Below are 14,125 nucleotides of genomic sequence, written 5' to 3'. Positions count from 1 at the left end.
GTGGAAGAAATTAATACATTTATGGAAATATCAAATAGTCCAAAATTAGAAATGAAAAATTTAATATTTTAATAAAAACCAAAATCATTTAAATGACAATCATAAATCTTTTCTCTAAGAAGCCCAGGCCCAATTGGTTTTATAAGTGGGTTCTGCCAAATTTTGAAGGAACGGGTAACTCCTATTTGATACATGTCATTTCAGAAAATTAGAAAAAGGGGAAACTGATCAATTTTATAAGGCTTGTATAATCTGAATATTCAAAAAAGAAAAATATAAACTAATTCCACATAAGAAAACAAATGCAAAGATCCAAAATAAAAATTAACCAATAAAATCCAAGAATATATTTTAAAAAAACAAGTTTACTTCATGAAGGCAAAAATGATTTGATATCTAAAAAGTAAAACAAATCTATCGATGTGATTCAACATAATGATGGATCAAAGGAGAAAAATCATGTGATTATGTCAACTGATGAAAATCAAGTGTTCGATTATTTCAGCTCATATATACCAGTATGTTTTTCAAGAAGCAGAAGAAGTTATCTAAGGCTTATTCTGAAATTTACATGGAAAAATAAGTGTTCATAAATAATAGCTAATGCAATTTTTAACATGTGCCAACAATGAAGGGGAGACATTCTCTACTAAGTATATTTATATAGTGAAAGTTATAGAAATACATAGCCAGCATCGTACTCAAAGGGCAAAAACTACAGCATGTCCCTTAACCCTCTGAGTGCCAACCAATATCCTAGGAACTATGCTAAAATTGCCAAGGCATTTTTGCTGATTTTACAGCAGTTTAGGAAAAAAATTATGAATCGCAAGTAAATGAAGTTACATATTTAAAAACTTAAGGAAACCTTTACTACACTGACATATTTAGCAATATCATCATCACTAATAAAAGCAGACTTAGAACTGGACGCCATTTCGAAGCTTTGATAGCGCTCCCAGCACTTTTGGCGAAAGACAGGACGATCGCGCTCCCCGGCACTCTAGGGGTGAACATCGAGAATAAAACAGGAATGTCCACTTTTGCCACTCTAATTCAACATAGTAGTGAAAGTCCTAGCCACAGAAATCAAACAAGAAGAAGAAATAAAAGGCATCAAAATTGGAAAGAAGAAGGAAAGCTGTCACTATTTGTAGATGGCATGAAACTGTATATAGAAAACCCTAAAGATTCCGCCAAAAAACTACTAGAACAATCATGATCAGTGACCAATTCCATCACTTCTTTCAAAGTCTATCACAGATTGATCACTGTATCCCTGCCCTTCAGTTCATACAGAGACAGAAAAGTGTGTAGTTGTGTTGCCCCCATCTCCCAGTGATAAAACCACAAGGCATTTTACAAAAATTGATAATCAGAAGAGGAAAGTTGCCAACAAGAATAAAAGTGCAGCAAACAAACAAACAGAACAAAAAAAAGAAGAAAAGATAATGGTGGAGGTGAAATCTAAATTAAAGGTAAACAGAGTTATAGAAGTAATAGCTGACTGTGGGAATGCTGGTGCCACCGCCATTGGAGAGACTCTAAGTGTCCAGCCAGAGAAGCTCAGTGAATTTGAACTTGTCGATGTGAAAGAGAAGTGGTGCTGACAAAAAGGATGAAGATGCCCAGAGGGAATTAGTGCCAAAAAAAAAATCACCTTAAAAAAACCCTCAGAATTATTTTATAATCTTGAAAGCTTAAAAAGGATAAATTTTTTTCTTCAAACTCCAGGTTCAAATAGCGTCACTAATAAATACTTCCCAAATTAATACCAACCTTGCATAAAATATTCCAAAGAATTGGAGAAAAAGGAAACTTATTTTAGGAAGTAAAATCTAGCCTTCATCATAAAACCTGACAAGATGGTAAACTATAAGAAAATTGGGAGCCAAGCTCTAATGAACATAGATGAAAAATCACTTAAAATATCCACAAAATCATTTCCCAAATTACTGACAAAGGATTATACATCACATCACCTTCAAGTTGTTATTTTTTTTCCAGGTGTGTAAGATTGGTTCACATTTAAAAGTTTATCAAAGTCAAGATAGTGACAGGACAAAGGAGAAAATAATAAGAACATCACAGATGCAGAAAAGCATTTGATAGAATAAAAACTGCCTTTTGACTGAAAACTATAAAATGTTAAGAGAAACTAAAGATTTAATTAACTGAAAGAACATATTAGAAGACTAATATGTTAAAAAGAGCAATCTCTCCCCAAATTGACATAAATTCAATGAAATCCCAATTAAAATTGCATCAGATTATTTTTCCACATGTGGAACTGAAGCTTATTATAATATGCATATGGAAATTCAAAGGACCAAGAACAGCCAATACTTTCTGGGAAAAAAGAAAGTTTAGAACTTACATTATCAGATTTTAAGACTCATCAAAAACATTCAGGAAGTAAGAGTGTAATGTCGATGCAAGAACATACAGATCAGGAGAACAGAATAAAAAATGAATAAGCAAAACAAATTGAAACCAGAGGGGGATCCTTTACATGCCCTTAATTTCAGGATGGCTGAAATTAAGGTGTCAGGTACCACATTTGGTGAAAATGTGAAGCAACTGCAATATTCATAAGCCTCTGATGGGAGTACAACTACTGTGAAAAAATAAGTGGGATTATCTATTGAAGCTGGTCAATTGCCTATCTATGATCTAGCAGTTCTAAATATACTCAACTAGTTCTATACATTCACCACAAGTAGTGTACAGAAAGTTTATGGCAGAACTATCTCTATATATAAAAGCCCAGCGACTGTTATGGTGGAATGACCAGAATGACTGGTAGCTATGATGCACTCAATGCAGGAGTTGCCCTCTGGTGGTCAGTGGGCTCCCACAGTGAGAGTGCCGCTAAGACAGAAGCTGGGCTTACGGCTGGCGAGTGCAGCAGTGGTGGCAGGAGCCTCTCCCACCTCTGCGGCAACACTAAGGACCCCTCGGGGGATGTCTGACTGCCGACTTAGGCAGATATCCCCTGAGGGGTCCCATACTGCAAGAGTGGGCAGGCTGGGCTGAGGGATCCCCCCCCTCCAGTGCACAAATGTCGTGGACTGGGCCTCTAGTTTGTAATATAATAGAGAAAAACTAAAAACAATCCACATGCTCATCAATACGGATAAAGTGTGATATATCTATGCACTGGAATGCGACATTGTAATAATGAAAGTACATACTATAAAGGTTCTTACAAGAAGTTTAAAACCAGACAAAACTAACCTATGGTGCTAAAAGTACAAATAGTAAAAATCTCTGTGGCATAATAACTGAGGAGAATGATAGAACCTTTTGCAGGTGATGTTAATGTTCTGTTTCTTTTTTTAAATATATTTTATTGATTTTTTTACAGAGAGGAAGGGAGAGGGATAGAGAGTTAGAAACATTGATGAGTGAGAAACATCGATCAACTGCCTCCTGCACATTCCCTACTGGGGATGTGCCCGCAACCAAGGTACATGCCCTTGACCGGAATCGAAACTGGGACCCTCGAGTCCGCAGGCTGACGCTCTATCCACTGAGCCAAACCAGTTAGGGCTAATGTTCTGTTTCTTGATCTGTGTGGTGGTTAGAGTCTATACTTTGCAAAAATCCATTCATCTGTGCATTTCTGATCTTGGCACTTACCTGTATGTCACACTTCAATAAACTACTTAAAAAGAAGCATAAATTTCAAAAAGAGGTGAAAACAAATCCAAAATGTAAACACACTGAGATGACAAAAGGAAATATTCTGACAAGCCATTCCAATGAATCATGTTTAAACACACACATACACATATGTGCACACATGTATGCATACATGTGTATAAACACATGCACAATCTATCTGCAGCTTTCATAAACAAAACACACACACACACATTTGGGCCACTTACTTTGAGCCAAACCTCATCCTCTCTCTCCAGGCTACCTTCTAGCTGCTCACTGCCTTCCTCCCGAGATCTGTTTCCACTGGGGACACAGGGAAGCCAGCCAGGAAGGGGACGGTGGTCCGGTAAATCTGGATGGTAGGATGTGCAAATCTGAAATGCAATTTCAACCAAAAATTAAATGTGGAGGGTGAGAGATTAGACAAGGAAACTCTCCAGCTCAAAGCCAAAGTTTTCCTCTTTCTCTGAGTGTCTAATAGTTGCATTCTTGGCAGAACACTTTTCTCAGTGTAGACCAGTGGTTCTCAACCTTGGCTGCACATTAGAATCACCTAGGAATCTAATGAGGCCCAGAAATCAGGATTTTAAAAAGATTCCCAGGTGAATCTAATGTGCAGCCAAGGTTGAGAACCACTGGTGTAGAGGAATGTCTCAGCCATCTCCATTAGCCTCCAGAGAGAACTTACCTGGGTAGAAAAACACATGTGCCAACTCTCATCCCACCATCAACCAGGGGATCTTGCCCCAAAATAGTCCTGGCACATTCAAGGCAACTGTTTCTGGAATTAGCCAGGAAAGTCTGTCCAGGATGATGGTTAGATCTTTACCTTGCAGGACCTACTTGCCCCAGGAGAGAGGCTACTGAGTCAGGGAACTGCTGAGCATTCAGATGGGCAAAAGAGCCAGAGGTGAGAAATTCCAGGATGTTTCTCCCACTTCACTTAGGGAAGACAGACAGCTAGACTAAAAGCCACTTTAGAAAACTGTCACTAACAGAATCTCCCAACTTTCCTGGCTTCCTGGGCACCAGAACTCTTGAGAAAAATGCCAGAATTGGGTTGAGGGAGTGTGGCCAACGTGGCTAATTGCCTATCCATATCCATTTCCCCTTACTTTTATATTAACAAACTCCAGTTTTGTTTCAGGGGACAGTGTATCTCGCTATAAATGCTCATCTCCTCAGGGTCCCTTACAACTAAGAGTGATTAAGTGACCTGGATCTGACCAATAAGATGTTGGTGGAAGTCTACAGTGTTGAACTTCCAGGAAAGCTGCCATTTTCCCAATAAAAATAATAGATGCTAGCCTGCACTTACTTCCCTTCTTCCTGCTTGAAATGCCTACTTCATGCCTTGAAGAACAACAATCATTTTACCAGCAAAAGGAAGAAAGTTGCAAGCCAAGGATGCAAAGAACTAGACCCCAGGAGACATCTGGGTCTTTGATGAGTTTCCAGAACTGGAGTGGGAACCTTAGTTGGTCCCTCAATCTCCTGGGGATGTCTCCACAAGTCTAAAATCCAGGGATTTTACCCTGGCTTAAAATACTTAGAGCATTAAATCTCACTTCTCTGGAAAGGAATGTATTACCCATTGTTATGATGAATGGAAGAGTTTATTTGGCAACAGACACACCTGAAATAATAGCTAACAGCCAAGCTCTTAATCTGCTTTTCAATATTCAACTATAATTCATAGAAGTCAATATTTAGAGTCCTCAGAGGTTCTCCTATTTATTTAGATGGATATTCTTAAAAAAACGTACACAAAAGATTTGTTCTTAGTACCAACTCCAGAGTTTCTTCAATAATAAGAATTCTTTAAATCAAATTATACTTTGCTCTTTAACATATATTTCATTTTTAATATATTTTTTATTGATTTTAGAGAGGCATGGAGAGGGAAAGAGAGATAGAATCAATGATGAAAGAGAATATTTATTGGCTGCCTCCTGCACGCCCCCTTACTGGGGATTGAGCCTGCAATCCCGCAACCTGGGCATGTGCCCTTGAACAGAATTGAACCCGGGACCCTTGAGTTCACAGGTTGATGTTCTACGCACTGAGCCAAACCAGTTAGGGCTTTAATATATACTTTTAAAATTTTATTTGATCTTTGTAGTAAATCATTGAGTTGAATGCAAAACGATTAATATACCCATTTTATGTATATTAAAACTGGGGCACAGAGAGGTTAAGTGATTTTTCAAACGTCACATAGTAATAGTAATAGTTATACTGGTGGATCTGATAGTGTAATCCAAGCACTCAGACTCTTTCCTGCTTCTTCTTCTTCTTTTAAAATAAATTCTCTCAAACACAAAGCCCAAGTGTAATTTCTATTATGTGTACTTCTAAGGTTAATTTTAAGTTGGTTTTGTATACCTGGAAGCCAACCACTATATACCTGGAAGCCAACCACTGCATAGTCTGATGAAAACTGACGAGAGTTCATGGGGGGAGGGAGGGGGAGATTTGATTGCCAGTCTAAAAGCTTTTCTAGACTAGCTTATCTTATTCTTAGTTCAGTAAGGACCAAATGTGATGCCAAAGTCAGGAGAAAAATGTCAGTTCACAATTTTGTCAGACTTGACTCTTCTGGCTTAACTTACAGTGAAATGAGGTTCTCCTGTTACCAAGGAAACAGGACACTTGTTCTTGTCTTCATAAGCGGAGTAAGCATGGGTAGCCCACTGATCCAGGTATCCGCTGGGAGTGTAGAGGCCACAGTCTATGATGCTGGTTTCCTTCTCAAAAGGTTCACATATCCCATCTCCCTCAAAGACATAGCACAGGCTTGGCTCTCCTGCCAAAGAATATCATATGACATTTGAAAATGTGTTTTTATATATGTCATGTAAAAATACATTTTTTCGCCAACCCATTAGAAAATCCCATAGTTGACAGTCTAAATGCCCACCCCAAACATGCAGACCACACACACACACACACACACACACACACAACCCTAAAGAAGCAGAATTAAAGTGGTAGAATCCACCTATATAATAAAGGTATAGAAAGGGGTGGGATTGGGGGAGAAGAAACAGGGAGGAAAAATAGTGGCTGTGGGCTGGATGAAGAAATAAATTTTAAGGAATAGCTGAGCAAGATATTTAGGGGAACCTGGCGATATTAGAAAAGTGGATAAAAGAAGGAAGAGAATTTAAATAAATTATATGATGTTTTAGGTATTTGGGTCCCTTTCATAGTTTTTGAAATATTAAAGCATTTGAGGGATTGGTTCTCAATTAATTTTCACTGCTGAATTGTGCATTTTTAACTCACTATGCAACTGATCTGAAATTGGACAATTTGGGCTCCAGGTTTACAAGGGTTACTACCTATTGTTTCTTTTAGTATCACAGCAACCATGTGAGGTATGTGTTTTCTGTTGGTTTCATAAATAAGAAACCTGAGTCTCAGTGATTTTAAGTAATTTGTCAAAGTCCCTTGATTCATAAGCCATAGAGCTTGGATTTGAGCCAAGCTTACATTATGGGGGTAATGGGTTCCCATTACTCCACCCTGCCTCAAGCTCAGACAGGACTGTCCCATACTCGCTCATAGGATAACTCTAAGTCAGTGGTCGGCAAACTGCGGCTAGGCAAACAGCAGCTCGCGAGCCACATGTGGCTCTTTGGCCCCTTGAGTGTGGCTCTTCCACAAAATACCAGCTCTTCCACAAAATACCGACTTCTGCGCATGGGCCACGAAGTTTCAATCGCACTGTACATGCGCGCCTGCACGTGGTATTTTGTGGAAGAGCCACACTCAAGGGGCCAAAGAGCCGCATGTGGCTCGCGAGCTGCGGTTTGCCGACCACGGCTCTAAGTGAATAGTACTTAGCTATTGCTTTGTAAACTAGCTTCAAATGTAGAAAAATGAGATGCAGTCATAAAGCCATTTATTAAGTTCTACTGCTTTTTCTACCAAAATGTAGGACAATTATTATTAGCAGCACAATTCTAATTTCGCACTTCTACTTTAACTGCACATGAAAACAAAATCACGATTCAAACTAAAGCAACCCATAGGTACACACTCAATACATCATTACTGAAATGTACTGTTACTATACCAGTCATTTTAATTCTTCACAGCAATACCACAAGGCTTTTCCAGTAATTTTCATGGCTCATTAACATGTTTATTAATCATTTTTCCTTAATAATTTATTCAAATCTAAGATCCTTCTGTGGTAAATTGAGCTTTACTTGCCAGGAATAAGCCACTGTTCCAAGGACTTTGTTCTAAGCCTATTTGGGGCTTTAAATTCCTGCATTTAATTAAGCCTAGGGCCTGTTCAAATCACTCCCCAAAGCCAATATATGTGTATTTGGAATGACTTCCCCATGATGATTCTCTCTCTCCCTCTCATTAATAGATACATATACATACATATTTATGTACATAAACATATATATTTTAGACATAAGTACATATATGTATATCTTTTATAATGTATATATTGTTTATAATATATATATATATTTGTTTTGTTTTTCTATTAACCGGTGACTGTTTCTTCTTGCTTCTCTACATTTTTTTATCACGTACTTAAAATTTCTGCCTCTGTCTTTTTCAAATCCACCTAAAAAATAACAGACACTTTTAAAACATATTTTACAATAATTTATTCAAACCTAATCTTTGGAGAAATAATGAAATAGAACTATATGCTTAGCCTACTAGAAATGTATTACTCACTGAAACAGATGTCTGACTGTGGAATATATCATGTTTAACTTCACCCTGTAAAAGTTAGGTGTAGTCTTACTGGAGTTAGAGACTCAGGAAATATGAGGCAAACTTAAAGGGATCAGATGTGATAGCAATCAAGTGAGGCTGGTTCTGAAGTCAAATGAGATTTGAGCTGCACTGGAGAAGGCACAGTGTTTTGGGAGCAGGGAGGAGAGAGAGAGACTTATTGTGTGTGTTCAATATAAGCCCTCTATGTATGCCAAAAAGAGATGATGCAAACAGAGGTGGGATTAACAAATAGTTGTGTACACAAGGGGGCAGGTAGTGGGTTCGGCATATTCTGCACATCCAGGCCACATCTGGAGTCTTGAGTTCCTTTCTGGGCATTGACCACATGACGCATGCCAGGTCAGGGTAAATGGGGAAGCGTCTGGAAACCTTAGCACCTGATGAGGCATTTGGATTGGAAAGGAAAATAATGGGGAGGCATTTCTGAATGGTAGTCAAATCAAACCGTGTAGGGGGAATGATCCTCTGTAGTTTCGCAGCAAGAAGAAAGCACCCGACTAGTATTAGGAAAGCTGTGTCCCGGGCCTGGGTCTGCAGGGACCTTGCTGTAATGCTATGGATGAGTGGCTGAAATGCTCCCAGCCTCAGTTTCCAAACCAAGAAGGAGAGGAGAATCTGACAGCAGATAAAGCCATTTTTAAATAGAACAGCATGTTTCAAGGTGCATTATTCACTGCTAGAAGTGTGTAATAAGACCTACATACAGGGGCCCATCTCTCAGGAGCTGTAGAAGGAAGCTGGATGCACGTCACTACTGGCCTGTATATAGGCAGGGAGCAGGGTGTCTCTAGGCTCATATACTTGTTGGATGGATGGAAGACTACTAAGATCCTACGATTTTACGACTCTGTTCTAGAGAGCAGGGGCATTTGTGTGTTCTGTACAGTACTTAACACCTTAATAAATTCTACATAATTATAGCCTACTTTATCTTGAAATTTAGGGACATGAAAATACTTTTAAATGCACTATTTATTTAAATAACTTTTCTCAGTGGTTATGCCCACAGAAACACACAATGTATGCAGATGGGAATGGGAAGACAGTCTACTTCTAAGAAGCCTGCTGATGACAGTTTTTATCAGAATTGGGAAAAGTGTGCTCGGTGGCCTCTCTGAGTGGCAGGAGTCTAGAGTCAAAGCCACCTCATTCTAACTCATTACCAGTGATTCTCCAAGATTAAGAAATGTTATGGCCCGCAGTCATACTTTATGATCTTATCCGTGAAACACAGCACTTCCTTTGGCTTAGAATGATCCCTTACCTTATTTTTCTGTAGAATCCATAATGATTGGGCCACTTTGCTGACATTGATATTAGACATGAGGATCCAGGAGAAATCCTTGGCAACATTAATCTAGGGGGCAGTATAACCTAGTAGCTAGAGCCACACCTCCTTGGCTCAAATTCTGACGTCACCATCTCTAGTTATATAAGAGAAAGCAAGATACCTAAGGTCCCTGGTCCTCAGTTTAGTGACCTTGTACTTAGAGTAGGGATTAAATGAGATAATGTATGTGAAACAATTAGTGCCTGGCACACAACAGACCCATCAAATGTCATTGTCATTGTTACCATCATCACTAAGCTGTATGGTACAGGATATCACGAGTTCACAAAAATAAGACATGAGGATACCTCTAAACCTAGGACATGAGCCTGCACAGGTGTTCCTAAACTCACCTGCACAGTTGAAGCCTTCCTCAAGGTTGCATGTCCTTGAGCAGCCGTCTCCGCTCAGAAGATCTCCATCGTCACACTCTTCCCCCAGGTTCCTAGAAATAAAAACAGACATACACATAGAAAATGGTTTCTCTTTCTCACTACAATCATTTTAACTTCTTTTGTATATTAAAAAGTACATGTATGAATGATTCCACCTATACATAGAAAAAAAAGAACAAAATAAATGAACAAAACAGAAGAAGACTCATAGATACAAAAAACAGACTGAGGGGAGGGGTGTTGGAGGCTGAGTGAAAAGGGGGGAGGTATTAAGAGTACAAATTGGGCCCTAGCCGGTTTGGCTCAGTAGATAGAGCGTTGGCCTATGGACTGAAGGGTCCCGGGTTTGATTCCGGCCAAGGGAACATGCCCGGGTTGTGGGCTCGATCCCCAGTAGGGGGTTTGCAGGAAGCAGCCTATCAATAATTCTCTCTCATCACTGATGTTTCTATCTCTCTCTCACTCTCCCTTCCTCTCTGAAATCAATAAAGAAATATATTTTTTTAAAAGAATACAAATTGGTAGTTACAAAATAGTCAAAGGGATGTAAAGTACAGCGTAGGGAATATAGTCAATAATATTGTAATGACAATGTATAGTGCCAGGTGGGTACTAAAAATATCAGGGGGGAGGGACACTTTGTAAGTTAAAACTTATATAAAATAATATTGAATATAGATTGTAACTGAAAATTTTAAAAACTGCAAGCTGGGAAAAAGTGGTGGGAAAAAGTGGGAGCTAGGAGAATGCTTTCACACACACACACACACACACTAAGTATATAATTATAGAATTAAGCAATGACAGTTGATTATAATGTCCAGTGGGAATTCCTCTAATGCAAAGTAGCTCATGGCTCAGAAACATCTAGAAGACCCATGAGGGTCCTAATGGTGTTTCTAGTAAGTTGTCCTGAGCTAGAAAATGCCAACCAGCCTGTTATGAATGCAGTCTGAGAAGTAGTGGATTTGGCGAGGAGGAAACTGCTTGTGATAGGTGGGTCTGTTTTCTGTTCTTGTTATCTATTTCTTTGTTTTCACTGTTTTGTTCCATCTATATGCAGTTGTGTTAGAGTTAGGATTTTGTAGGAGTGAAGTCTGTCTATATACCAAGGGACACAGCAGCCAATTGCAGCCTTCCCTCAGTCCAGGCATCTCTAAGGCTGTCTTGCTCCCTATTACCACTTTGTGGCAGCTAACATGTATTGCAGGGCAGAAACATACAGGATGGGGCAAAAGTAGGTTTACAGATGTTCCTGTCCTTTATAATAAAAGCCTAATATGCAAATTGTCCCCTCAGGCAGTCATTTGACCAAGAGTTCGACTGCTCACTATGACGTGCGCTGATCTCCAGGGGGCAGTGTGGAACATGGCAGGCATCCGCAATGTGCTGCGACCTCTTGCCAGCTACCTGGGGGCAGTGGTGATGGGGACAGAGGTGCAGTGAGAATGCCAGGTGTCTGCCAAGCTTGCTCTCACTCCCCCTGCTACCCTGCCCCTGATGCCAGGGCTTGTGCGCCAGGGAAGCGCGCCCCCCCCCACCACCCCCGCGCTCAGGTGCTGGGTGCCCACGAGGAACCCACCCCACAACTGCGTGACCTCTTCCAGGTGAGCTGGGCTGCAGCCGCTGGGACCACAGGGGCCCACGCTGCGCCCTGGCCCATGGCGTCTGGCTGCGCTCACCGCATCTCCACGTGTGAGGACTCAGGGGCCATGACTCAGGAGGAGCGGGATGCATGGGGGCTTGGGGGCCCAGGTGCTGCCCAGGGCCCAGAAGTTAGTTGGGACCTGCCCTTCCATGCCAGATACTCGCACTTTGATCACCGGCCAGGCCTAGGGACCACACCCGTGCACAAATTTCATGCACTGGGCCTCTAGTGGAAAATAATACAAAAATAAATAAAAATAAAAGAATAAATTGTTTTTTGCATACTAACAACTGTAAACTAACTTTTGCCCCACCCTGTACTGGGAGAAGAAAAATATCATTTTTGTTTTGAACCTCAAAAGCTAATACAATGAGCAACTAAATTTGGATTGAGATGGGGAAGTTAGGTTAGAGTGAGGGGTACATGAAGCATGTTAGGGGAACAAAATAGATAAACTTCAGTTAAAGCCACTTTGAAAGAACCAAGATTCAGCTGTTGTAAAATGGATTGAGGGTTTCCATTGTTTCTCCTTGACTTTTTATCATGTCAAAAATGGACACACATTTTAACTCAGTAGGCAAAGGGTTTTGGAATGCTCAAATTTTTCAGACCCAATTCATCACTAATAGCTACAACTATTGTTTAAAGTATACCTCCTCACAGTGATGGAATGAAGATTAAGTAATTAGACATGAAAATGCTTTGAAATAAATTAAAAATGATATAAATGCAATTGTATAATAATATTTTAAATGATAAGGTGTAAATGGAGAAAAGATAGATGATATATAAAAATAACATAATTAAGGAAATTAAGGAAACTTCAAGTTCATTTTCATCTTGAAGATACTCTAAACAATATAAGCATAGTGTATATCATCTCATGTACTGCTGCCTAATAGAAATATAATGAGACCCATATTATATATACTTTCCAATTTTCTAGAAGTGACATTAAAAAGTAAAATGAAACAGGTAAAATTAGTTTGAACTATATTTCATCTAGTCCAATATATCCAAAATATTGCATTATCAATAATTAAAAAATTATTACTAAGGTACGTTACATTATTTCTTTGAATTCTAGGTCTTTGAAATCTGATGTCTATTTTTCACTTACAACACATCTCAATTCAAACACCTAATCTGTCTTCAGATTTCTTAAAATCTATAGTTGAAACGGGAGATTCACCTACCCAAATTGCTCCAGAGAAATTTAAAGTTTTTTAAATAACTGAATCAAGTTTTGTTTAAACTGACTTCAAATAACTTAACATTAACTGAAATTCCGTTTCTTAGTTATGATTGCCACATTTCAAAGGCTCAGCAGTCACTCTGGCTAGTGGCTCCCATACTGGGCAACTGGTAGGCCCTCTGCAGCCTTTGTCTTGGTAGTCTTATTGATCAGTGGTTCCCAAAGTGACAACTTCCAGCTTTTAATTAAAAAATTTACTGAAACTAGAGTCTGAGCATGACTTCTTGGGGACCTGTGATTCCCTCAGAATGAATTTCTCGAGTTAAAAGGTGGATTAAATAACTTGCAATGGCTCCTTCTTGTTTTATGTGTAATTGGGAACCTCCAGCTGAGACAAAGCAGCAATTCAGAGACATCTTCCTGCTGGATGGCAGAACTAAGTGAGACTCTTTACAAAGAGGGAATATAACGGGAGCTTAAAGGTACATTTTGATAAGGAGCCATGGGAGGCCCAGTAGCCAGACAGGTACTGCCTCAGGTGAAGCTGCTTCAAGGCACAGGAGAGAATGTGCAATACCAAGTTAGGAAGAGGGACCTTAACTCCTTTTGCCCAGACCCCCAGGCAGATGTGGCATCATGGGACCTCAAGTCAGCTGCCATCAGAGAACAGCTGTAGGAGAGGCTACAACATAGGACAGAGTGTTTTGTTCAAGGAGGGCTCCACCTGGGTAGCAACGGGGACCATGCACCCCAAACACCTCCATTGGTGGGCAGCAGACTTAAAAAGAGGCAGCCAGATTGGGGAACACATCAGCCAGACTTATTCTGTGCACAGGCAAGGCTTCCCCAGGGAGAAATTTGATTGTGATGGGGAGGGGAGAGAGCAGGCAGCATGCAGAGACTGAGTGAGGCAAAAATTGGCAGTAAACTAGTGAGGTTTGGGTATTCAAGTAACCTCAATCACCTCCATATATTACTGAGGTCTGAGAGCATTTGGTGTTTATACTTTTATGAAAAGCAATAGGCTTACACTAAAACTTAAGGACCTTGGGAGACTGAGAAGATAAACAGTGTTTAGTAATTGGTAAACAATGGGTTGGGATCCCAAGAGAAGCTAT

The 14,125-nt window shown here is 39.7% G+C and overlaps 1 protein-coding gene across 1 annotated transcript in view; it reads right to left on the bottom strand.

Annotated features, from left to right (window-relative positions):
- The window catches only part of PAPPA2 (pappalysin 2), a 221,825-nt gene that overhangs the window by 94,566 nt on the left and 113,134 nt on the right, over nt 1–14,125 (bottom strand). The window contains exons 9-11 of the mRNA XM_006088940.3: nt 10,123–10,214; nt 6,279–6,472; nt 3,894–4,040 (exon numbers count right to left, since the gene is read on the bottom strand). Coding sequence (XP_006089002.1) covers nt 3,894–4,040; nt 6,279–6,472; nt 10,123–10,214 — 433 coding nt within the window. The remainder of the gene's footprint in view (nt 1–3,893; nt 4,041–6,278; nt 6,473–10,122; nt 10,215–14,125) is intronic.

This window comes from Myotis lucifugus, unplaced genomic scaffold (assembly GCF_000147115.1).
Source record: "Myotis lucifugus unplaced genomic scaffold, Myoluc2.0 scaffold_54, whole genome shotgun sequence".
NCBI lineage: Eukaryota > Metazoa > Chordata > Mammalia > Chiroptera > Vespertilionidae > Myotis > Myotis lucifugus.
Note: the sequence above shows the minus strand (reverse complement) of the source record. Positions and strands in the feature narration are given on the sequence as shown.